Source organism: Mandrillus leucophaeus, unplaced genomic scaffold (genome assembly GCF_000951045.1).
Source record: "Mandrillus leucophaeus isolate KB7577 unplaced genomic scaffold, Mleu.le_1.0 Scaffold103, whole genome shotgun sequence".
Lineage (NCBI taxonomy): Eukaryota > Metazoa > Chordata > Mammalia > Primates > Cercopithecidae > Mandrillus > Mandrillus leucophaeus.
In genome coordinates, this window is record NW_012098432.1 from 4448724 (window position 1) to 4475978 (window position 27255).

General features: G+C 40.7%; 1 protein-coding gene across 2 annotated transcripts in view; it reads left to right on the plus strand.

Moving 5' to 3' along the window:
- TYW3 (tRNA-yW synthesizing protein 3 homolog (S. cerevisiae)) overlaps positions 1-26702 on the plus strand; it is a 34510-nt gene extending 7808 nt beyond the window's left edge. Inside the window, exons 2-6 of one of the 2 annotated variants that reach the window (XM_011977750.1) lie at positions 3434-3514; positions 5470-5568; positions 16536-16607; positions 20091-20224; positions 26388-26701. In XM_011977750.1, coding sequence (XP_011833140.1) covers positions 3434-3514; positions 5470-5568; positions 16536-16607; positions 20091-20224; positions 26388-26604 — 603 coding nt within the window. In that variant the 3' untranslated portion in view covers positions 26605-26701. Of the gene's footprint in view, positions 1-3433; positions 3515-5469; positions 5569-16535; positions 16608-20090; positions 20225-26387 lie in introns of both variants that reach the window. The other variant, XM_011977756.1, reaches the window with a different exon arrangement.
- Positions 26703-27255: the final 553 nt, after the last annotated feature.

A 27255-nucleotide genomic window follows, 5' to 3' on the forward strand; every position in this document is an offset into this window, starting at 1 on the left:
TTTTCTTTTTGAGACAGAGTGTCTCTCTGTTGCCCAGGCTGGAGTGCAGTGGTGCCATCTCGGCTCACTGCAAGCTCCACCTCTTGGGTTCATGCCATTCTTCTGCCTCAACCTCCCGAGTAGCTGGGACCACAGGTGCCCGCCATTGCACGTGGCTAATTTTTTTGAATTTTTAATAGAGACGGGGTTTCACCGTGTTAGCCAGGATAGTCTCGATCTCCTGACCTCGTGATCCACCCACCTTGACCTCCCAAAGTGCTGGGATTACAGGCGTGAGCCACTGTGCCCAGCCCAGGCTTCCTTCTAATGGCCAACCTACCTCTAATGCTGGCCAGTCTATCTTACACAAAGTTTTAAGTTTTCCTGGTGTCATAGTACTCCATAGTCTCCTTTAAATGTTTTTTTCAAAATTTTCAACATGGTTCCTAGTAGGGTGGACTTATTTGTGCCTGACCTACGCTTCTTCAAGACAAAACACCACGCTAACACCACACGCACACCACAAAACAGAGAACGAGTAAAAAGGGCACACGCACACTTTTGCAGTTTGCACAAAACCAAAATCAAAACCAAAATCAGAGTATCCAGAAATCCAAGCCAGGTCAAAACCAAAACCAAAGTATCAAGCAAGCCAAGTCAAGTCAAAAATAAAAACCAAAGTGCTGGTACAGGCACACCGTGGGTGATCAGGCCACACTTCCACTCCAATGGAGTAGGCAAGTTCCCAAAACCAATCCTGTCAAGCAGTTCAAACCAAGTCAAAACCAAAACCAAAGTGCTGATAAAGGCACACCATGGGTGATCAGGCCACACTTCCACTCAGAGGTGGCAAGTTTCAAAGACTAGTCTTACCAAGTTTTAGATGTCCAGACTCCAAGTGCCCGTTCCTTCCAGGTATTCAGCCACTGCTTTGATCCTCCACAGGGGCCTGCCACACACTGCTCTGGTGAGGCGCCCCACCGGGGCAAATACCTACCTGGGAGTGCTCTCAGGATCCGGGTCGCTCAGGCTGCTTGGGGTCCCACTCAGGGATGTTCCACAGGGCAGGCTTAACCCACCTAAGGAGCTGCCTCAACCGTCCACCAATCGTCTCACTTCCTGGTTAGGGAACCAAGAAATGTAGCAGGACGAGCCGCAAACAACACTCCTCAGACACCAAGTTAAGGAAGGGGTTTATTCGACCAGGGGCATCGGCAAGACTCCTGTCTCAAGAACCGAGCTCCCTGAGTGAGCAATTCCTGTCCCTTTTAAGGGCTCACAACTCTAAGGGGGTGCATGTGAGAGGGTCGTGATTGATTGAGCAAGCAAGGGGTATGTGACTGGGGCTGCATTCACTGGTAATTAGATCAAAACAAAACAAGATAGGGATTTTCACAGTGCATTTCTATACAATGTCTGTAATCTATAGATAACAGAACCTATTAGGTCAGGGGTCAATCTTTAACTACCAGGCCCAGGGTGTGGCGCCGGGCTGTCTGCCGTGGATTTCATTTCTGCCTTTTAGTTTTTACTTCTTTCTTTGGAGGCAGAAATTGGGCATAAGACGGTATGAGGGGTGGTCTTCTCTCTTAATGTGACCTTAGGAAAGTTATCTCAACTCTGCCCTTCCTGTTCTATGAACTGAGGATAATAAAAAGTATCTGCTTTATTGGGATTTTGTGTGGAGAAAATAGGATAATTTATTTGAAATATTTGACATTGTGCCTGGCCCATGCACTGTAAAAGTTGGCTGTGTACTGATTTTATTTGTAATATTAGGTTAACAGCATGGAAGACAGCACGTTATTAGGCTCATTCTTTAGGTCCATTATTGACTGATCATTTATTTGCTCATCTCTCAAGTTAGCAGGGCCTGTTCATTTTTAAATCACTTCCATTACCTCCAGAGCAATGGCATTCTTGCCACACACTCTCACTTGCCCCATTTCCACAACTCTATCTCACCTTGACTTTTGCAATGATTCTCTCACAAGCCACTTAACTGCTCTGCTCCAAACCATGTTTGACAAATCACAACTCTGCTTATCTCTCACCTATGTTGTATTTTATTACACATTTTTCTACATCGGAATATCCAAATGCTTACTCTAGTATACCTTTCAACCTTTTTTTTTCATTGCTTTCCTTCATCTTTAGCTAGTTGCTGAAACTGAACTGTTCTTTTTCATCTTGCATTTGTTTGCTTTTGCTCATGTTTTTGGGTGTTTTTTTTTTTTTTTTTTTTTTTTTTCCTGAAATGTTTTCCCATCTCTGCATATCTGAGGCATGATTCCAAAAACTCCACTCTCCCACTTGAACACACTCACAAACCCATACTACCTACTTGGGAATAATGACTGCTTCTGAACTGGTTAGACTTTTATTTCTTATCTTACACCTTGTATTATAGTTTATTTTAAAATCTGCCTTATTTCAGTAAGGATTTTGGGCAACTTACAAACAGGCAACACACACACAAAAAAAGTGGGAAAATCTGAATAAAGAAAATATAGATAAGATGAAGGCAGTGATGGCATTAGTTTCCAATCCTACCATTAGATTCTGTGAAGTGGCTAGAAGTGGGCCATATATTTGGCTTTAAGATTTAGAGTAGCCAGCACAACATCAGATACATAAGTCATCATCACCGAAGTCATACAATGAAGTCAGAATATTTACTTAGGTCATGCATAGCAATTCCCCGTTCAAAGGCCAGACAGCAGAGTCTCTTGTGGATCCATCATATGAATTATAGTTACTTTGAGTATAGTGATTTCTGTTCATGTGGTTTCCTGCATCCTCTTTCCAGTGTCCTTGAGGGGTAGGTTCCATGTATACCCAAAGTACCTAATAGAACTTTGCAAATAAGCATTTGTCCAATTTAAGTTAATATTAAAATGTTTGCCTTCTTGAAATTTTGACCTTTCAGTCTTAGCCCCATCCTTCAGGACTACATATGCAGTCTAATTCAGAGGTCACGAATTTATGCCTCTAGAAACTAAGAAAGTATTATAAATGTGTAAATGGCATAGGTACAATTAAGGGTAGTAGGTCTTGTGTGGAATTAGGACAGTGCTGTCCTACAAAAGGAATTAAAATTCTTTTTTTTTTTTTTCATTTTTTAAATACTGTGCTAGCCAAATAGAGTACAACTCAGGTGCTGCTAGTATTATCCCTTGTACTAATCCCTTTTCCTGTTGCAAAATCATGACCGTATTTCAGAAGATATTTATCAAGTAGTTTTACCTTTCAAATAATTTTCTACCTCAGGTTATTTGGGCTCATTCTTATTCTGGGTTAACATTACCCAAAAAATACCGAATTGTTTTTATTAATACTTAAAATCCTAACTTGGGATTATTAGTTTAAGAAAGCCTACAACATGCTATACATTATGCTTATTATTTTTGTAAAATATTGTATGATTAACAAATTATGTTACTTTTTATTTTAGGGTATAAATGGTTTTGAGGTTCAGAAACAAAACTGTGGCTGGCTACTAGTTACACACAAACCTTGTGAAAAAGATGATGTGGTAAGTTTTGGAAATCAACTTTTAACTTCAGGTACTTTAAATACATATGACAAGAATAGAAAATTCAAAGTAATTTATGTGCAGAATTATAATGGCTGAAGATTATGAAACCTAGAGAGCTTTCATTACAATGACTTTTTTTGGGTTGTAGGAGATAAAAGTATGGAAGCATTACTTACTGCTACTCAACACATCCTTTTGGACATAGCAGAAAGTTCATAGATATTGGACACCTATTGGATCCAAATTTTGAATTTTAATTCTGCTATTTGATAACCCTGTAACCTAGAACAAACTGTAGAAAGAGAAGGGGATTAGCACTATCTCTGTGTTACCAGCTTTACTGATATAAATAAATTATACATGACTTACCTGCACTGCTTTTTGAAAATCTTCATATCTCTGCTGGGTTATTTAGTTCCCTAAGATAAAGAGTTTAGATGAATTCATAAGTTTTTATCAGCCAGGCACTTTTTATTCCCAGTGAATTTACAAATCCAATTCTGTTTTAAGCAAAAAAGATTATTTAACTGGAAAGGACGGATAGAGCTTGAATCAAGTATTGCTGATTCAGATGTTCAAATCTTATCTTCTGAGTACTCACTTCATCTCCATCTTTGGGCAGTGGTTCTCTTTGCAGTGTGCCTTTATTCTCTTCTGCTGCGATAATCTTTGTTGCAGAAATGGTAGCTGCCAGCAACACCAGTAGAAAAAGAATTCCTTTTCCTGCAATTCATGTGCTCATCCTAGAGAAGGACTCGGAGTTTTCCTGCTTACATTAGGTGCTCTCTCTCTTAGGTCAATTAATTTTGCTAGTGGACTATAATAATATCCTTGATCAGACATAAGCAAGCACTTGGCACCTCTGATACTGTGATAGGGAGAGTGATGTGTGACAGGGTAATGATTGACAGCCCTACCAGAAATCAAATGGCGTGAAGGAGGGACGATGTTTCCCAGGGATACTGGGCAGACAGAAATAATAACTGTCTTGTATAAATTATAGCTCAGACACAATATTACATGTTTCACTAGGTGGTCAGACTATGCCACCGGATGCACTGTAACATCGGTGCAGCCAAAGTTAAAAGGCAGGCAAGTGCTACCTAGGGAAGAGACTAGTACATGACTTAAGGTCACTAACAACAACAAACATGCATGCTAGGGTCAAGTGTTGTAACATTTGCTTACAGCAGGAGGAAAGAGAGTACACAAGATCTAGCCCTTCAATGTGTCAGTCCCCATGGCTAGCAGATGGGTTCCACAGCTGATCAGGGCAGAGTGATGGCATGTACCCCACTTTGTGCTGCAGTAGCCCCCAGACCCTGACCACTGCCCCATAGGGTCTGAAATACAGAAAGCTAGGAACATGCTCAGGGGCCATTTGTTCTCATGTAGCTAAGCAGTTCCAAGGGAATTGTATGTGTGCCCATTACAGAGGGAACAGGAACTTGCTGGCTGTGCACTGAGCTCTTTGCATGCACGGCTATTTGTGAGCTTAATAGTGCTGCTGGCAAGCACTGGTGCTTGGTACAGAATGCTTCTTGGGAACATGGGTGGCAGTTAGGCTTTGTTTGGACCCTTCTCTTACATTACATTTCTCTGTATCTCAATCTAACAAAAAATTTAAACAATCCTAATACAGTTTTTGTACTCCATTCCTTAATGAAAGATCTGTTACAGAATTAAATAAAGTAGTAGTTTACTTCTTCAGAGTACACTAATAGATGGAAAGAATGGTATAGAAGATTTATGGGAGAACTAGAAATTTTAAGAAAATAAGCAAATTTTGGGTGAAAAAGAACCAAGAAAGCAGAGGGAAAAGTTATTGCAGAAAAAAAATATGCTGAGTGATTCTGAAAATTTCTAAGAGAAATTGAAGTTATGTATGGTGTAAAGGGTAATCAAAGGACAAGCCATAGGCTTGTGTCTGATACCACTTTTCATTTATTTAGATTGTAGCTCTGAAGAAAGCAAATGGTGATGCCACTTTGAAATTTGAACCATTTATTCTTCACGTGCAGTGTCAACAATTGCAGGATGCACAGATTCTGGTAAAATTTTGTTGTAATTGTACTTAAATTTATAGATATGTGGGTAGATGCAATTTTAAGCTTTTAACCTGCTATAAACATCAATGAGATATTACCTTATTCAACTAGTTATATATTTATTATTAATTGGTCTGCTCAATCTATTCATTTTTAATTTTAGGAAAAAAGAGTACCTAATCATTACTAGGAAAATGTAAGTCCCAGGTTATGGCTCCTGTTTTCTTTCTTAACATTTTTATTTATAAATTGTACTTCAGCATTCTATATTTTGTTTTTGTTTGCCAAGCTTTAAGAAAAAATACTGTGGAACTACATGTGCAATTAAGCATTTTAAAGAATATTTCATTTTTCCCATTTAAATGAGCATGAGGTAAATATCTGTTTAGTCTTGATTCTCCTTTTTATACCTTTTGTATATTTATATATAAAACTAAATTGTATTTTAAGTAACAATAATGTATTGAGTCTCAGTGTGTCAAGTACTATGGGCACAACGATAAACAAGATTAGAGACTGTCTTGCTTCCTCTCCCAAAGTTAGGAGACAGCAAATACAAACAAGTGAACAGACAAATAAAATAAAATTAAATTAAAAAAAACTGCAAGTTGCAAAATGTTCTACCAAAGGAAAAACAACCTGGTAATAGAGAACAGTGCAAAAAGCTGCTGACTTGAAGACAGGCTTCTCTGAAACGTTTCTTTAAGCTAGGACTTACAAGGAACAGAAAGAGCTAGGCATGTAGCTGAGAAATGAACGTTCCAGGAAGATGGAAAGGTATATACAAGGTTTCAGTGGGTCTAGAGAGTGGAAAGAAAGTGCGAGAAGGAGGCTGAGGCCAGGTCAGTTAAGCTTTATAGACCAGATTAAAGAGTTTGAATTGCTTTCTGAGTTCAGGGAAAAGTTATTGAAGCGACAGTTTTAAGCAAAGAGTGGCTTTCTAGGTTTCTGTTCTGAAAAACTCAGTTCTGCTCCAGCATAGAGAAAGGAGTGCAGTAAGTGAAAAGAGATGAGTTAGGAGTAGTTTGTGGTGATTTAAGTGGGAAGTGGTGGTGGGTTGGCCTAAAGTGATAGCACTAAAGCAGGTGAGAAAGGAATAGATTCAAAATATATTTCAGCGTTTGAATCAACAGACTTGTAAGGTTGCCTGGGGAAGGACAGCCAGAGGGAGGAGGAGAAAGAGGAATCAAGGATAACTATTTAGGTCTGGCTGGAGACCCTCGCTCTATGGTAGTAGCCTTTATCCAGAAGGTGTGTGCTGAAGTTGAAGTGTGTCCAGAATTGGTTCCTTCCGGTGGGTTCTTGGTCTCGCTGACTTCAAGAATGAAGCCATGGACCCTTGCGGTGAATGTTACAGTTCTTAAAGATGGTGTGTCTGGAGTTTGTTCCTTCAGATGTGTCCAGAGTTTCTTCCTTCCGGTGGGTTCTCGGTCTTGCTGACTGAAGGAGTGAAGCCACAGACCTTCGCAGTGAGTGTTAGAGCTCTTAAAGGTGGCGCGTCCAGAATTATCTGTTCCTCCTGGTGGGTTCGTGGTCCTGTTGACTTCAGGAGTGAAGTTGCAGACCTTCTCAAAGAGTGTTACAGCTCTTAAAGGTGGCGCGTCCAGAGTTGTTTGTTTGTCCCAGTGGGTTCGTGGTCTCGCTGACTTCAGGAATGAAGCTGCAGACCTCTGCAGTGAGTGTTACAGCTCATAAAGGTAGTGTGGACCCAAAGAGTGAGCAGCAGCAAGATTTATTGTGAAGAATGAAAGAACAAAGCTTCCACAGCTTGGAAGGGGACCTGAGCGGTTGCTGCTGCTGGCTCAGGTGGACAGCTTTTATTCCCTTATTTGGCCCTGCCCATGTCCTGCTGATTGGTCCATTTTACAGAGTGCTGATTGGTCCATTTAACAGAGTGCTGATTGGTGCGTTTACAGTCCTTTAGCTAGACACAGAGCACTGATTGGTGCATTTTTACAGAGTGCTGATTCATGCATTTACAATCCTTTAGCTAGACACAGAGCACTGATGTGTTTTTAGAGTGCTGATCACTGCATTTACAGTCCTTTAGCTAGACACAGAGCATTGATTGGTACGTTTTTAGAGTGCTGATTGGTGCATTTACAATCCTGGAGCTAACAGAAAAGTTAGTCCCCACTCGACCCAGGAAGTCCAGCTGGCTTCACCTCTCAATCCCCCCTCCAAACAGGGCACCCCAAATGCTGCTGGGAATTGGGCGATGACGGCTCTAGCTACTTCCTGCTGGATAGGGGCAAAGTAGGGGCCCTGCAGTTGTAGTGTCCTCCAGAGGGGAACTCTTTAGGCCAGTGAAAGGACCAGCAGGTCGATCCAGGGGTCCTTGGTAGAAGTTGTTAGTTGAACTCATTTGGCTATGGTATGTAGTCCTATGGCAAAGAGTATGGTTAGTATGCTGCTTAATAATATGATGAAATAGTAAAAGGATTCCATTAAAGGGACAAGGAGAGGTGTTAAAGATTATGTAGATTTTCACTTATCTTTTTTAAGGAGGAAGGGGTTTTTCTTCCTCAGGATCAGTGATAGGAGCCTTTTTAGTCTGGGATGTTTCCTTCCGAAATAGGAGATACAAGTCCTCTAGTGGTTTGCAGTTGTATCGAGGCTGGTCTGGCTGATCTTGGGACTCCTGAGCTGATGGTCCTGCAGGTTTCTCAGGGGTATCCAAAATTTAACTGGGGTGTGGTGAACCCAAGATTCCACTCCTGCCACCTTAATTGCAGTGGGAGTAGAGAGGATTACCGAGTATGGTCCTTACCACAAAGAATCCATAGATCGGGAGGTAGAGGGGAGAGATTTAACCAACACTAGAGCTCCTGGTTGAAACAACTCTGTTCCCTTTTCTCTGTGACATCGTTCAGGTAGGTTTTTAAGGTTTCGTTGATACTTTGCCAAAGAAGTTACATCTTTGACCAAGTTGGCCTTTTCCTGATCCAGTAGCAGGTCATTTGTGAGGAAAGGTCGTCCATACAGCATTTCATATGGATTGAGCCCCATTTTGTGAGGAGAATTTTGGATTCTCAACAATGCCATGGGCAAAAGAGTAAGCCATGGGAGAGGAGTTTCTTGTGTTAGTTTCCTTAAGTGCCTCTTGAGTGTTTCATTTGCCTTCTCGACTTTGCCTGAGGATTGTGGCCTCCAGGCACAGTGAAGGTGATATTGTATCCCTAGTGCCCTGGAAATTCCCTGAGTTATCGTGGCTTTAGAAGCTGGACCATTGTCGCTCTGTAAGCTTTGGGGAAGCCCAAATCTAGGAATTATTTCATAAATTAGGACTTTAATCACTTCCTGAGCCTTCTCTGTCTTGCAGGGGAAAGCTTCTATCCAATTTGTAAAGGTATCAACACAGACCAACAATTATTGAAACCCCTTTGACGTAGGCATATGGGTGGAAGTCTAACTGCCAGTCCTCTCCGGGATAGTGACCTATTCTTTGTTCCCCCAAAGGTGCCTGAGGATGGACCAAGGGATTATTTCTTTGGCACACCTCACATGCTTTGACTACCTGTCGGATGGTCCGGAGGAGATTCGGCCCTGTAAATAGGGATTTGGCCATTTGATGAGTGTTTTCAGTACCCATATGAAAAGTTTGGTGGAGGGTTTTAAGTATTTTCCACTGGCTAGCTTTGGGTATAAGTACCTTTCCTTCTTCTGTCATTAACCACCCTGAGGGGAGAAAACTATGCCCCCGTGAAAGTCCCCATTCTGTTTCAGTTGGGGAATACTGGGGCTTAATCTCTTGGAGGGGGTTGCTCCATACCAAGGGTCCTTCTGTAGGTATTTCTAATGGGAGGTTCTTCTTGGCAGCAATTTTGACCTTGGCATCTGCCTGACAGTTTCCTTCTGCCTTTTCTCCTTCACCTTTCTGATGGCTTTGGCAGTGTAAGACTGCTACCTCCTTGGGTTTTTACACTGTGTGCAATAACTCCATGATTTCCTTGTGGTATTTAATGGGGGTTCCCCCAGAGGTTAGAAACTCCCTTTCTTTCCATATTGCAGCATGGGCATGTAGGATTAGATAAGCATACTTACTATCTGTAACAAAGTCCCCCAATTACAACTGAGGAGGTGGGAGAAATACCTGGTTACAGGCTGTCTGAGGATTCCTTGGATGGTAATGGACCTTGAGGACAGCTGTCCAGGACAGGAGATTAACCCTGAGAAAGCTGTGCCAGTGTCCAGGAGGATGTCAGTTTCCTGGCCCTCAATGGTTAAACGTACCCAGGGCTCGGTGAGGGTGATGACATGAGCAGGTACTTGCCCTGGGCACCCTCAGTCCTGTTGTTGGATCATCTGGTTGCGGGCTTCTGGCACAGAGAACCTTTGTTCTCTGGGGCAGTGCACCTTCCAGTGATTGCCTTGGCATAGCAGACATGGACGAGGGGGCGGCTTCTCATTGGACAATCTTTTTTAAGGTGTCCTTGCAAACCACACTGGTAACAAGTTCCACTGGGTGATTGTCCCGCTCCCTTTTCTGTCATCTCTGAACCACCAAGGTTTGTTTGTCTGAGGGCCATGACTAAGGCTGTGGCATTTCTCTGATCTTGCTTTTCCTTTGGACCTGTTCCTCTTGGACCTGATTATAGAACACCAACGTTGCCACATTTAATAATGCCTCCAGATTTGGTTCAGGGCCCAGGGCTCACTTTTGGAGCTTTCTTCTGATATCTGCGGCTGATTGGATAATCAACTTATCTTTAAGGATCAACTGACCCTCGAGTGAGTCAGGTGACAGGGGAGTATATTTTCTTAAGGCCTCCCATAGCCTCTCGAGGAAGGCAGAAGGATTTTCTTCCTTTCCCTGAGTTATAGTGGACATCATTGAATAATTCATGAACTTTTTCCTAATTCTTCTTAGTCCTTCTTGAACACAGGTCAACAGATGTTTATGACTCCAGTCCCCATGATCTTGAGTCGGGGTCCCAGTGGGGATCCATACTGGGGACAGTGCTGACCGGTAGGGAATTTGTCCCTTTCTTCAGCTGTCATTCTGTCGTTTACTTGACGAAGATACCAGGTATCTCCAAACTCTTAGGCTGCAGCTATTAGCATTATTTTCATTAAAGGCCAGGATTTGATCTAACAATAGCATGACATCTCTCCAAGAGACATTGAAGGCTTGCCCTAGACTCTGTAGGACATCTATGTACCTATCAGGATCATCTGAAAACTTCCCCAGATCTGCCTTGATCTTCTTTAAATCAGAGAGAGAGAAGGGGACATGTACCCAGGTTGGGCCAAATTCCCCTCCCCCTACAACTGGAAGGGGACATAACCGATAGCACAGGGGGTTTTGTGGTCCTTTGGAGATTTCTTTGCTTTTTTCCTTCTGGGCAGGGGAGATTAAAGGAGGCTTATCATTAATAAGAAGGGGAGCTATAGGGAGGCTAGGATATGGGAGTAAACTGAGGTGTCCTTTTGTGGGATGTAAATTGCAAGCTTTGCATAGTTGTGTATTCTCCTTCAATGAAAAGAAAGCTTGGACATAAGGTATTTCACTCCACTTACCTTCCCTCTTATAGAGAAGATCAAGCTGCAGGATAGTATTGTAATTTATACTTCCCTCAGGTGGCCATTTTTCCCCATCAGAGAGAGAATATTGGGGCCAAGCTGTAGTGCAGAAAAAAAAATGAGCTGCCTCTTTTTCAGAGTTTGTGGGTCAAATTGGTCCCAATGGCTTAGGATGCATTTCAAGGGTGAGCCTGTTAATGCCTGAGTGTTTCCCATCAGAAAGACAAAACTGCCATGGTTTTGGTTTGTTCCTTTCTCCCCCTGCCCAAGAACCTGCGACGTCCCTGGACCCTGCTGATTGGAATAGTTACACTCACCGACACATTCTCAAAAACCTGTTAGAGTCCTAAGCATTCTCCTGTTAGTATTGGGACCTTATCCCTGTCCTGTAAAGATGTTATGCCCCAAAAATGAAGTGGAGGGTTATACCCTGAGGGAGGGAAGGTATCTCCAGGGTTGGAAGAGTGATGCCTTTTGTCCTCACTTGAATAGGAAGAATATCATTTCTGCAGCTCCCCATATCATAGCTTCAGAAATAGCTTTTGCTAGTCTGCTTGTCTGAGAAGGGATCCTAAAATTCCAGATAGTTCCCCCAACCTGACAAGGCTTTAGGCAAAAATTACGTCTTTCTGATTGGTGAGCCTGGGTACCTAAAGAAAGGAACAGAGTCCTGAAGTTTATACTAGAAATCATTCTTATAGGAGAAACTAGAAAAGCACAAGAGACAGGGAGTGGTTTTTAGAAGCAGGACTAGCCTTGGAGAAGAGAGACAAGAGAAAGTTTGTCTGACAGGTATTAGGACCCAGGAGGCAAGGGTCAGGATAGATAGGATAGATGGGTGAGTCTTGCTTGGGCAACGTGACTTTGAGAGTTCTGCTCATGGCTGCAGGGCCAACCAACTTATTGTTGGGACCCCAGAGCTGAATGACTTTCCTCTCTGTCGACCCTCGGCTCAGCCCGGAAGTACAGGAAAAGTGGAAACTGGTTCCAGGCAAACCAACGCTCCCAACTCTGAAGAGAGCCCGTTCCCAGAAAGCCTGACACCCATGTCTTTAGTCCAGCGGCCACGCTAGTCACTTTTAACTGGCCCACAGGTGCCCGGTATGTAGCCCCCAAATTCTGAGGAAACATAGAACAGAATACCAAGTGAAAGGGGTCCAATGGTACTCAACACTTGGCAATAGGTGATTGTCCCATCTGGGTCGCCAAAATATGTCCCATCTGGGTTGCCAAAATGTGTCTGGAATTGGTTCCTTCTGGTGGGTTCTTGGTCTCGCTGACTTCAAGAATGAAGCTGCGGACCCTCGCAGTGAGTGTTACAGTTCTTAAAGATGGGTGTGTCCAGAGTTTCTTCCTTCCGGTGGGTTTGTGGTCTTGCCCACTTCAGGAGTGAAGCTGCAGACCTTTGCAGTGAGTGTCACAGCTCTTAAAGGTGACACGTCTGGAGTTTTTGTTCCTCCTGGTGGGTTCGTGGTCTCGCCGTCTCACTGATTTCAGGAGTGAAGCCACAGACCTTCGCAGTGAGTGTTACATCTCTTAAAGGGGGCACGTCCAGAGTTGTTTTTTCCTCCCAGTGTGTTCATGGTCTCGCTGACTTCAGGAATGAAGCCGCAGAGCTTCACAGTGAGTGTTACAGCTCTTAAAAGTGGCACGTCCAGAGTTGTTTGTTCCTCCCAGTGGTGTTGTGGTCTCGCTGATGTCAGGAATGAAGCCACAGACCTTTGCAGTGAGTGTTACGGCTCTTAAAGGTGGCGCGTCTGGAGTTGTTTTTTCCTCTCGGTGGGTTCGTGGTCTTGCTGACTTCAGGAATGAAGCCACAGACCTTCGCAGTGAGTGTTACATCTCTAAAAAGTGGCACGTCCAGAGTTGTTTGTTCCTCCCAGTGGGTTCGTGGTTTTGCTGACTTCAGGAATGAAGCCGCAGACCTTCTCAGTGAGTGTTATAGCTCTTAAAGGTGGCGCATCCAGAGTTGTTTGTTCCTCCTGATGGATTCATGGTCTTGCTGATGTCAGAAATGAAGCCGCAGACCTTCACAGTGAGTGTTACAGCTCATAAAGGTAGTGCAGACCCAAAGAGTGGGCGGCAGCAAGATTTATTGTGGAGAATGAAAGAACAAAGCTTCCACAACTTGGAAAGGGACCCAAGCAGGTTGCCGCTGCTGGCTCAGGTGGACAGCTTTTATTCCCTTATTTGGCCCTGCCCATGTCCTGCTGATTGGTCCATTTTACAGAGTGCTGATTGGTCCATTTTACAGAGTGCAGATTGGTGCATTTACAATCCTTTAGCTAGACACAGAGCGCTGATTGATGCATTTTTAGAGTGCTGATTGGTGGATTTACAATCCTTTAGCTAGACACAGTGCTGATTGATGCTTTTTTACAGAGTGCTGATTGGTACATTTACAATCTTCTGCTGATTGGTGCATTTACAATCCTCTAGCTAGACAGAAAAGTTTTCCAACTCCCAAGTAGACTCAGGAAGTCCAGTTGGCTTCAGCTCTCAGAAGGAATGGGAATCAAGAATGTGATTCATATGTTAAGTGTGAAATGTCTATAAGACACCTGTTTTTGTCTGCTAGTGTTGCCATAACAATATACCATGGACTGGGCAGCGTAAACAACAGAAATTTATTTTTCTTACAGTTAGGAGGTTGAAAGTCCAGGATGAAGGTACTGACAAGGGGTAGTTCCTTCTGAGGCCCTTGTCCTTGGGTTGCAGCAGCTGCCTTCTCCCTGTGTCCTCTCATGGCCCTTTCTCTGTGTATGCACGTCACTTGTCTCTTCTACTTCTTGTAAGGACACCAGTCCTGTTGGATCAGGGCTCCATCCTTATGACTTCATTTAACCCTAATTAGCACCTTAAAGGCCCCATCTCCAAATACAGTCACATTGGAGTTTAGGGCATCAACATTTGAATTTTGAAGCCCTGTAGACACAATTCAGTCCCTAACACCACCGCCTAAGTGAAAATTTCAAATAGATGTTTGGGTAGAAGTCTGGAACTCATGTGGACTGGGGACAAACATTGAGAAGACGCCAATACACAATTATTCTTTTAAGCCATGAGCCTAGATAAAATCACCTGTGGAGAAAGTACAGAAGAAAAAGAGAAGAGGGCCTGAGGAACATGAGCATTTAGAGATAGTCTCCAAAACATGGTGTTTAATCATTCAGTGGCTCATGACTTCAGTCTCTGCTCTAACCTTGAACTTTTATCTAACCTTATTTTAGTCTCATTATACCACATCACATCCCTGATGTGTCTCCAGACTTTAACTCTCGTGTTTCTATATCCATGTTCTGTTCTCTGTGCTAATCCTGATTAAGCCCAGCTGTGCTCTTCTCTGGGCCTAAGCCTCATTGGAAGGCTAACATTTCAGGGAGCAAATTGAAGTGGACTTAGAGGAACTGAGAAATTCATTTCTTCACAGCCCCTTTTTGAGGGGGGTCCTTACCTAAGGAACTTATATTTGTATTCTAGGGGACAGAGGCAGACAGTAAGTACATAAATAAACATAATTTCTCACTGTGAGACATGCTATGAAGGAGATAAGCAGGGCACTCCACTAGACAGTCAGGGCAAAGCTGCCTTTAAAGAGGGTGGTTAAGAACTACCGAGCTACAAGAAAGAAGGGACCCACGTCTGCTCCCCAGGGCTCTCTGACATTTAGAGACTGATAAAATAACTTACAAAGCCACCCCAGTCGGATCAGAATTTTTGCGCTTTCTGTGCTTTCTTATATCATTTCAACAAAGTTTTTTAAGCAATAGAAGGGATACTGAGAAATGTTTTACTCATTTTAAAAGATTTTCTTTATTTTTACACAACACAATTAGAAGAATGATTGTTTTTTGGTTACATTCTGCTTTCTGAAAGCAATCACTAGGTTGCAGTGAGCCAAGATTGCGCCATTGCACTCCAACCTGGGTGACAAGAGTGAAACTCCATCTCAAAATAAAAAAGAAAAAAAAAGAAGAAGACGACCTTTTTAGGCAGTAGCGTTGAATGGAAACAGGATGAATGACAAGAAACCAGCCAGGAAAAGAGTAGTACTGATAGAGGAATAGCAAAAATAAAGAAGCTGATGTAGGAAAGGGTTTGGAATATTCAAAGAACAGAAGGGAAGCCACTCAAGGTTAGAGAAAATAGCCAGGGCTAGAGCAAATAGAACATCATTAGTCATGGTTTAGAGCTTGGATTCTGTCGCTGGCTAGTCTACAAGGATGGTTTGAAGGGGGCAAGAATGAAAGCAGAGACTAATTGGGAGACTCCTCCAGAAGTTAAGGAGAAAGGTGATGGAGACTTGAAAAGAGTGAGCAGTGGATGTGGCAGGAGCTGGATTAATTTGAGGTAATCATAGAGGTAGAATCAATGGGAATTGGGTATAGGGGATGAAGAGGTAGAAAGCATCAGGGTTCTCTAGGTTTGAAGCTTGAGCAGCTAGATGAATGATGGTGTCATTTACTGAAATTAGAAAGACTGGATGTGAGAGAAATAGATTTATATTAGGGAGAATCAGTTTCAGGGTAGAGATCTGAATTGGAAATGGGATTCATCTATATAGCTATGTATCTATAGGTATATAGATGATCTATAGATATACATATATACATGTAAACATATATGTATATATATGGTATTTAAACCAGGGAATCTCAAAAGGAGAGCATGTACTTAGATCAAGATTTCTCAACCATGGCGCAGCTGGCATTTCAGATCAAATAATTATTTGTGTGGGGGCTGTCCTATACAATGGAGAATGTTTAAGCTGCATCCCTGACCTCTACCCACTATTTGCTAGAGATCCCCCTTCCTCTTCCCTTGAGTGGTGACAACTTAACAACAAAAATGTCTTCAGACATTGCCAGATGGCCCCTGGGGTTCAAAATTATTCTTGCTTAAGAACTACTGAGCTAGAGAAAAGAAAGGACCCACGTCTGCTCCCCAGGGCTCTCTAACATTTAGAGACTGATAAAATAACTTACAAAGCCACCCCAGTCAGATCAGAATTTTTGTGCTTTCTATGCTTTCTTCTATCATTTCAACAAAGATTTTTAAGCAATAGAAAGGAAACTGAGAAACATTTTACTTATTTTAAAAGATTTTGTTTTGTTTATTTTTACACAACACAATTAGAAGAATGACTGTTTTTTGGTTACATTCTGCTTTCTGGAAGCAATCACTAGCCAAATGTCACTGTTTGTGATTGAATTCTACTTTTACTCTTTCTCAATGACATGTCTGTAGTTCATATTTCAATATTTTTCCTGATGTTAGGAGTTTGATCAAAGTCGTTTTTAAGCATAGTCAGTATTGGCTGGCCAAAAAAAATTTTTTAAAAACCTTAATAGGTTTTAGAGTCATATATGCTTCTGTAGTTTGTGGAGCTAAACAGATGATCTGATTACCCACAGTATCAAAATTTAACAAGTTTTATTTTCTTACAGCATTCCGTGGCAATAGATTCTGGTTTCAGGAACTCTGGCATAACAGTGGGAAAGAGAGGAAAAATTATGTTGGTAAGATATTTTGTCAAAGAGCAATTTTTTTTAGTGTAAAGTGATCCAGAGATTGAATAACCTAATTAGACTCCTTCCTTTAATGTCTCCTTTCTCAAATCTTCTTGCCATTCTCTTACTCATAAACCTTCAGTGACTTACTCCCTCCTACAGGGCTAAGTCCAGAGTTTAGATTTACATTTGAGGTCTTATTTTATAATATTCTTCTCCATTTACTTTTAACCTGATTCTTAACTCTGCCCTCCTCATTAAGTAGGCAAAGCCCAAAAGCACTGTGACATCATGGAAAGAGTCACAGAGAGAGTCCAAAGTCCCGTGTACTGATACCTGCTGGATCACAGCTGTACTGTGTGAATTTGGGCAAGCTCCTTGGTCCCTCAGGTTTTGAATTTTCTCAGCAGTATCAGTGGTCCAGCAAACTACTATCCTAGGGCCACATTCAGCCCACATGGGGCCAGATCCCACTATACTCATTTGATTACTTATTGTCTAAGGTTGCTTTTGTGAGACAATGGCAAACTTTAGTAGGTGTGACAAATACTATATGGCTTTCGAAGTCAAAAAATGTTTACTATCTGTCCTTTTAGAGAAAAGATTTGCCGACCTTTCGACTAGATGATCTTTAAGACTTGCTTTCTTTTCGAGTCCTTCTCTAGGCAAGCTAGCCTTTAGGTATTTTGCCCTATTCTGATTTCTTGGTATTTACTGTTTGGCATGGCATGTTTTTGAACTATCTGAGATTACCCTCCTTCTATCTTCCTATACTCTCCTATTTTCTACCTATTTTTAACAATAACGTATTTCCCAAATAGGGGTGGATGACAAAAGAGGACACCCTTAAGGCATGGCTAAATAGAAAATCAAAGCCTGGCCGGATGTGGTGGCTCATGCCAGCACCTTGGGAGGCCAAGGCAGGCAAATCATGAGGTCAAGAGATTGAGACCAGCCTGGCCAACATGGTGAAACCCCGTCTCTACTGAAAATACAAAAATAAGCTGGGCTTGGTGGTGCGCACTTGTGGTCCCAGCTACTCAGGAGACTGAAGCAGGAGAGTCACTTGAACCCAGGAGGTGGAAGTTGCAGTGAACGGAAATCACACCACTGCGCTCCAGCTGGACAGAGCGAGACTCTGTCTCAAACAAAAAAGAAAAGAAAATTAAAGCCCGTGGTACTGGTTTGTGTCCCCATCTCACTCTTTACTCCGTCTAGTAACCCAAGTGAAAACAGCCATTCTTTCACCTTCTTCTTTGTTTCCATATTCAATTCATTATAGGTCCTATCCATGCTGCCCCTTGTTTCTAATACTTGACCCCACCCTAGGTCTTCTGGTACTGCCCAGTCCTCAGGATCCCTAACCTCAGTCTTTAACATTGTCTCCTGACTAGTCTTCCTACTTTGAGCCTTCTCCTTGAGTCCGTCCAATCAGCGCTATCAGAATCCCCCTTTAAAAAGCTCAGGGCCTCGGCTTGGTGCAGTGGCTCATGCCTATAATCCCAGTACTTTGGGAGGCCAAAGTGGGTGGATCACCTGAGGTCAGGAGTTTGAGACAACCTGACCAACATGGTGAAACCTCGTCTCTACTAAAAATACCAGAATTAACCGGGCATGGTGGCATGTGCCTATAATTACAGCTACTTGGGAGGCTGAGGCAGGAGAATTGCTTGAACCTGAGAGGCAGAGGTTGCAGTGAGCCGAGATCGTGCCACAGCACTCTAGCCTGGGCGACAAAGCAAGACTCCGTCTCAAAAAAAAGAAAAAAAAAATCTCAGGTCCTCCAAACATTTTCCTGGTATTCAAGGTCTTACCCAGACTATTTTGCATCTACCTGTTTATGTTCATCTCCCACTTACATACTTATGCTCCAGCCACGTAGAACTATTAGTTGTTTTCCAAGGGTATCATGCTCTTTCATATCTCTATGCCCACAGATAAGTTGTCCCTGTGGCTGGACTCTGGCTGCAGTTCTTCCTCTGCCTTCCTCTCCTCCTCCTCCTCCTGTTTTGTTTTTTTTTTTTTTGAAATAGAGTTTCGCTCTTGTTGCCCAGACTGTAGTGCAATGGCTCGATCTTGACTCACTGCAACCTCCACCTCCCAGGTTCAAGTGATTTTCCTGCCTCAACTTCCCAAGTAGCTGGGATTATAGGCCCTTACCACCATGCCCGGTTAATTTTTGTATTTTTAGTAGAGACTGGGTCTCACCATGTTGGCCAGGCTGGTCTCGAACTCCTGACCTCAGGTGATCCATCTTCCTTGGCCTCCCAAAATGCTGGGATTACAGGCGTGAGCCACCATGCCCAGCCCCTTCTTAATTTTTCTGTGTGTTGAAATTGCACTCATCCTTTAGAATCCCAACTCAATTGCTGCCTTTCCCATAAAGCTGAGTTCTTAGACTCAGTTAGTTGCTTCTCTTCAACATTTTCTTGCCATTGTGTGTGTGTGTGTGTGTGTGTACGTACATGCACATGCATGCATGTGTGTTTCGTCTTGTCATAACTCTTAAAGTCAGAGGTCATGTTATAGGCACCCTGTATCTTCATGCCTTATAGGGAGCCTAGAACATTGCAGATGTTCAATAAAAGTTTATGGAGTGGCCAGGCACGGTGGCTTACGCCTGTAATCCCAGCACTTTGGGAGGCCAAACGAGTGGATCACCTGAGATTGGGAATTCAAGACCAGCCTGACCAATATGGAGAAACCCTGTCTCTAGTAAAAGTACAAAATTAACCAGGCATGGCACATGCCCGTAATCCCAGCTACTCTGGAGGCTGAGGCAGGAGAATCGCTTGACCCTGGGAGGCAGAGGTTGCCGTGAGCTGAGATCGTGCCATTGCACTCCAGCCTGGGCAACAAGAGCAAAACTCTGGGAAAAAAAAAAAAAAAAAAAAAAGTTTATGGAGTGAATTTTTATTCTCATAATAATTTTTACAGCATTTGTATGGTTGTTCTTAACCTCTATCCAGTGTTTGCCTCTACTTGGAACACGTTGACTGTTTCATCAACAGGGCTATTAAGACTGTGAACCCTAAAGCACTGAGAAGCAGCTCCTGTGTATGATAGAGGAGGCATGGTTTACTCTTGTAACCGTGCTCTGCTCCAAGAGCACTGAGACTCTTTGGCATCCAGTTCCTTTTGATTTTCCCTTGAGACTTCCGTTGAAGTTTTATTTCTTTAAGTTGTGTATTATGGCTTTCTAAGCTATAGTGAGATTGAAATTGTTAAAAGTTATTTGATTCTTTGATATCATCTGCCTCTCTGAAAGATAATGTATAGAATGTCTTTCTCTAGAAATGACTGTAGATGATGGAAAAAATTTTATTTAATCTCCTTTAACTGTGTTCAGCTAAATTCTATCAAAGCACTAACCTAACTGCTGTAATGAAACTAAAGTATGTTCAAACACAGCCCTGACTGGGACTTCTCTTGAGTTATTTTCAGTGTCTCTGGTATCTAAGTCTTCATATCTAAATTGTTTTTTCCTTGTAGGCTGTCCGGAGTACACATGGCTTAGAAGTTCCATTAAGCCATAAAGGAAAACTGATGGTGACAGAGGAATATATTGACTTCCTGTTAAATGTGGCAAATCAAAAAATGGAGGAAAACAAGAAAAGAATTGAGAGGTATATTAACTGGGTATTTCCATGTTATTCTTATATGCCTAGGCCATCTTTGAAAATATTAATACATACCATCTTCAGTTTATAATGCTAATTGCTCATCTATTTGTAGATAATTAAAAAATACTCTTATTATCATTAATAATAAAAAGATGGTCAAAGTAATAGATGAGAGTAGGTCAGGCTGCCATGGGCACTAAATGGAGCATACGGGAGAGGCTTTCTGGGGAATGGTAGAGCACATGACCACCAGAAGCTGGCATAAAGGGGAGAAACATAATCGTTCCAGAAAGACAGCCCAGCAGCCACAGGAACCGTAACTGATCAATTTGAAGGTGGCCAGGGAAGAGGTGCACATTGACCCTAGATGTGACCCATCAGAGATTACCTAGACTTTCCTGTTTAGGGGAACAGCCTGGTTGACTTTTTGTCTGATAAATATTTCACTTCTCTGGCTTAGGCTAGTTTAATACCAAACTCTTGTCATGGATTAGATCTAGAATTGCCATAACTTTCTAAGTAGGAAGGTATAGCTTTCATTTCACATCTCCATACTTCTTTTGTTCTTCATCGTTACCTCCTGGCAAAGGAAACTTTTATATTATTTTCTTTTACAACTTTTTCACAAGAATAAAGATTTTATATAAAGTGTAAATATTATGCTGTCTTTCATATATGAAAGTAATGCCACTGACCTGCCATCAGCTAGATGCACAGTTTTGAGTTATCCAAGGAGTAATAGCCATTTTGATGTCATTTATAATTTTCTTTTTTTCTTCTCCCCACCCTTTTGGCTACCTCCATTCAGTCAATCGCTGCCTGAATATCTCTTCAGTCATTCTGTCTCCATCCATACTGCTGCTTTTCTCCTTCACAACCATCGCAATAGCCTCATTCAGGATGCTTCTAGTATGCCTGTCTGCTAAGCTATTCTTTATCAGATCATGTTTGTAAAGTGCAAAGGATTCCTATTGCTTAACTTGCATGCTTAAGATTCTTTAATACTTAGAACTTTTTTTGAAGCATTGAAGGCCAGGAGTGCTAGTGGTGGCAGTGTAAAAGGGTGAAGTGAAGTAGAAGTAGGCCACCGAGGCAGAACTGGGTTCAAATCCTGGTTCTGAGTTACTCAGTCTGGTTCCACCAAATTGCTCAACTCTCTGGACTTCAATTTTCTTATCTCTGACTTCTGGGAAATACCTATCTTAATGAATAATTATTATATTCATTAGGTAGTGTATTTATAATGACTGCCCTGACCCTGTTATGTTTTAGACTCTCAGGACAGGATAGCCCTTCTCCGTCTTTGATTGATGGAGAATAAACCTATAACCATAAAAATATCACCATCCAGGCTTTCTCAGCTGGGGTTCTTCATTTGAACCACACAATTCACCAAGTTATTTGAGTGACTATGTTCTGAATTCTCTCAAGGATTTTATGTAACATGTACTATTTTAGATACGTTGGAGAGAAGTTAATTCATTACTTACAATGGATGTCTTAGGGTACTAGAGCTTAATTTTCCAGCCACACCCTGGTTGAGAAAAACTGACCACCAAAACCTGGCCACAAAATGCTTTGAGCAAGTATTCTAACTAAAGTAATACTTTTAAATAAGCAACAACCCACTCCACCAGACTACAGACTACTATACGTAAGTATTTACTGGTACCATTCCATAAGTTTACCACTTACTAAATTGTAATCCAGTGAGACTGTTTGCTAAAACATAGGAGGTAGCAAATCAGTTTTCTCCATTTCCTTACTTGAATTTTAACAAGCTTATAAATAGACCCCAAGATCAACTAACTATACACCTGGTGAAGTTAATTGAGCCACATTCACCAACTATAAAATCAAATTATGCTTAAATCCATTGACTCAAAAATATGTTTTGAGATTATAATGTGCATGCTGCCATTAAGAGCCATGCTTATCATATAAAATCAGGGAAAAATTAAAGAAGGGTAAAAATGTCTTAAGATACTGATTAGAAGATTACATGTGAATTTAGAAAGTGAGAACAAATTAAGGAGCTCCTTTGGGAACAGCTGTATGTTCAACCAAATGCAGAGAAAGAGTTATTCTTCTGATGTTGACAAGAGAAAAAAATACTGGAGGTGATGAGTTATGCAATCAGACATTAATTAAGTACTAAGATTGGTTTGCCAAAGGACCAAAGTTTCACAATTCAGAGAATTTCAAAAACTCAAAAACTCCTGAGAAACATTTCAGCAATAAGAAATATTGTAGAAATGTGAAAATTAGACAGGTAAAATATTTTTAATAAAAAGAAGGCCTTGTTCATGAGAAACAATTCCTAAGCCCACATCTTAGTGGGAAGAGACTTATCCATTGGGTTCCTGTTTCTGGAGCTGTCAAGACAAGACCTTCAAACAGCAGCCTGCTTTATAAACAGCTAATTTGGAGACCGGAAGAGACAGGAACTGACACCAGATGTAGGAAGACAATCCATACATAACGATCTAGAGAACTTTGGATAGCTATTGACTAACTACAAGAGGAAGGCTATCTTTGACTCTGTTAATAAGCAGTCAGCACATGGGTCAGATGAAACCACCATCTGGCTATGAGTAGCATAAAACTAGCCATGTTCTTTTCACCAACTGTGTAATGAGAAAATATTACATAAAATGCATAATAAAAGGGCAGAATATATTGTCATGTAATATTGTTGATAAAACAAATCTGGAAGAAAAGTAATTGAATCCACTTTCAATGGTTGATTTTTTTTTTTTTTTACTCTATTTTGTGATAAAATGTACGTAATAGGAAATTTACCATTTTACCAGTGGCATTAAGTGCATTCACATTGTTATGCAACTGTCACCACTGTCCATCTCCAGAACGTTTTCATCATCACTAACTAAATCTCTATTCCTATTAAACACTAACTCTCCATTCCTCATACTGCATTCCCCTGGTAACCACTATTCCATTTTCTCTCTCTATGAATTCCAGTATTATAGATAATTCATCTAAGTGGGATCATACAATATACATCCTCTAGTATCTGGCCTATTTTACTTAGTTAATGCAGGATTTATCCATGCTGTAACGTGTATCAGAATTTCGGTTCTCTTTAAGACTGAATAATATTCCATTGTATTTATAGACTGCATTTTGTTATTCATTGATCTATCAATGGACATTTAAAGTGTCTTTGCCTTTTGGCTATTGTAAATAATGCTGCTCTGAACATCACTGGTGATAAATGATGATTGATGGTGATTGTACAAGTATCTGAGTCACTGCTTTCAGTTCTGTTGGATATATACTCAGAAGTGGTATAGTGTAATCAAAGAAAGCTTCATGGAAGAAGTCACTGAGCGGGGCCTAAAATGCAGGCAGGGTTATTATATGAAGAGCTCTGCGGAAGGGGGAAATAGCATGATAGATAAAAAAGAACAGCATGAACAAAGGAGAAAGAGATAGTGCTATGTTTTGGCTTTGTCTCCACCCAAATCTCATCTTGAATTCCCATGTGTTGTGAGAGGGGGCTGGAAGGAGGTAACTGAATCGTGGGGGCAGGTCTTTCCTGTGCTGTTCTTGTGATAGTGAATAAGTCTCACAAGATCTGATGGTTTTAAAACTGGAAGTCGCCCTGCACAAACTCTCTTCACTTGCCTGCTGCCATGTGAGACATGCCTTTCACCTTCCACCATGATTTTGAGGCCTCCCCAGCCACATGGAACTGTAAGTTCATTAGATCTCTTTCTTTTATAAATTGCCCAGTCTCAGGTATGTCTTTATCAGCAGTGTGAAAACAGACTAATACAGTAAATTGGTACCAGTAGAGTGGGGCACTGCTGAAAAGATACCCAAAAATGTGGAAGCAACTTTGGAACTGGGTACCAGTTCCAGGCAGAGGTTGGAACAGTTTGGAGAGCTCAGAAGAAGACAGGAAAATGTGGGAACATTTGGAACTTCTAAAGACTTATCTAATGGCTTTGACCAAATTGCTGATTATAATTTGGACAAGGAAATCCAGGCTGAGGTAGTCTCAGATGGAGATGAGGAACTTATTGGGAACTGGAGCAATGGTGACTCTTGTTAGGTTTTAGCAAAGAGACTGGCAGCATTTTACCCCTGCCCTCAAGATTTGTGGAACTTTAAAGTTGGGAGAGATGATTTAGGGTATTGGGCAGAAGAAATTTCTAAGCAGCAAAGCATTCAACAGGTGACTTGGGTGCTGTTAAAGGCATTCAGTTTTATGGATCTTTGTTCCATTTTACCGGTTGTTTTGGTACCCTAAGGACCTAGCTTTGAATTCTCAGGTTCTTTAACGGTTGATTAAAGTAAGGCATACATTCTTTTTTAATTACTTTTTTTTAATGTGATGAATGGCATCTGTTATTTGCCAAGCACAGCACTAGATATCAACGTGTACAGTGATGAGTGTGTAAGTTCTTGAAAATGGACAGGATATGTACTCATCATGTTGTATATGTATTAGAGTTAGGTGATGTATTTAGGAATAGGTGGATATTTGGAGTTTTCGAGTTTTATAGGCTTTGTAAGTAGAACTTAGCCTGTTTATTGAATCAAACAAAGATGAAAATTGGTCCAAATAGAGATCTATTCTGTAGATATCAAAAATTTCCTGCCATAGTCTCCCATTATAATAGGACATAAAAGTAAGATGAGATCTCTGCAGTGGCAAGGGGGTTTCTTAACTTTCAGATCATTCTAATTTGGGACCTAGGATAATACATTTATAGTTACATTTTTAATCTGGGGTTATTCATTCATTTATTCAATATAGTCTTACTGAGGATGCCAGCACTCTACTGCATGCTAAGATATAACAGAAGACAGGTAGATAGGATCCTTGGTCTCTTGAAGTCTATATTCTATAAAAGTAGTCATTTTTGATAACTAATTCTCTGGGTACTTACATATATCATCTGTAATCCTGTGACAACCCTGATAACTACAGGATAATAATATCCAGCTTTATAAATGTGAAAAATCAAGACTGTGGGAAATTAATTGGAATTAGCTGACATCCTCTTTCCCAAAGGAATGTTGGTATCAAATGCATGCAACACACCAGCTGCCTGCTGCCTTCCAACAGACTGAAGGCTACTGTGTCAAGCAGAGTTTTGTGTTACGTGTTAACATGAGGGTAGAAAAGAAACGAGGCCTGGTTTTCAGAGAGCCTACAGTTTATTGTATCACAAAACTAACACTAAAACTCCAATAGAAAAATGAATAAAGGGAAAGAATAATTTACACTAAATATTCAAATAGCTAATAAATGAGAAACATTCTATTTTACTTACAAAGAGATGAAAGTTAAAATAATGCGATATCATTTCCACTCATCCAGGTAGAATGTATTTTTGGGTAGGAATATTGAGTGTATGGGTGTAGTGATCTCTCTCAAGTGCAGCTATTAGAAGCATATTTATTTGAATATCTATTGTGGAAAACAAGCAGTATTTATCAAGAGTCTTGTAATGTTTATGCCCTTTAACCATGTAATGATATTTCTAGGTGTCTGTAGTAAAGAAGTGGCTAAAAACTCACATCACTTTCAAAAATGCTTACCACATTTTTGTTTGTATCAGGAAAATTTTGAATATAAATAAAGGCCAGTCTAGGTGACATAATGTTATACTGCCATTCTCAATAAATGTTAAACTTGAAAAAACAATGTAAAACTTTTTATGTAATATTCTAATTGTGAAAAAATAGGTATATGGATTAATAAATACATTAATTCAGACTACATTAATAAACTGAAAAGAAAAATATTGAAAGCAGTTATTTCTAGTTATGTAGAGGTGATCTGTATTTGTAACCCCATACATTACACAGATTACCTAAAATGAGCCATTACATTTATGTAATTATAATTCCATTCTTTTTTACCCTCTTCTTCGACCCCTACATTTGGGATGGAAAATGAGGTAGGACAGAGATTGTCAAGAGGTGATTCCAATCCAATTTTCAGGGCTGTTCTTAAAGAACTAAAGTGCATTTATTTCCCTATAAAACATATTATTTATTTGATTTATTTTATATTTATAAAGCTAATATGGGACATAGTCAGATTTACATAACTTATAAGCTCTTGGTGTATTTCCATCATTTGGTTTCAGTACATACAGATATAACAGTAGTACTTATTTCTTTACAGGTTTTATAACTGCCTACATCATGCTTTGGAAAGGGAAACTATGACTAACTTATATCCCAAGATCAAAGAGAAAAATAACTCGTCATATACTCATAAGAAACAAAGAAACCCAGAAAAAGCACATGCCCAGTGTATTACTAAAGAAAATGATAAAGAACTTGAAAATGATGATGACGATCTGGGAATCAATATTACCATCTTCCCTGAAGGCTACTAAGCTTTGGTTCTGACATGTCTTGGTCGTAACCTTTCTAGTAGGTTTTATAAAGCTGCTCTTTATAAGAGTATTTTAGTTTGTTGAGTGTACCAGCCATTTAGAAAAATAAGATGTAATTTCTCTACATTTTAGAGAAACCTATCTTATGAAAATAGATGTCTTTTTAAAATAGCTTTGTGTGTTTGCTCATTGAATACTGCCTTTTTTAGTCAAATAGAGATTTATTGCAAAAATAAAATTGTGATTTTTTAATGACTCTCTTTTTATTTGTTTTAATGTCTACTTCTGCAAAACAGGAAAACTAAGTACACCTTTTCAAGAAACGCTTAACACCAGAGATATTTAAATAAAAATTATAGTAATATTTTATTTGCTTTTAACTTTGAAACCTCCAGCCTTTAAAGGAGGGGTCAGAGTTTGCTTCTGTTGCCATGGAGTCCAGTAACAAGTTTTTTCCTCCCTTTGGACTTTGTGGATAAAGAAACTGATACATTTTTGTTCAGGACAAAATATCTGAACCCTCTCTCCCCAGCATTTTTCACAAACCAGAGCCTACCACTGACACAGTCTCTGTGAAACACATGGGCATAGTTTTTCACTAAGCCTGATGAGAAGTGACTACTAAGACCAAGCATCCTAACAGAACGAATG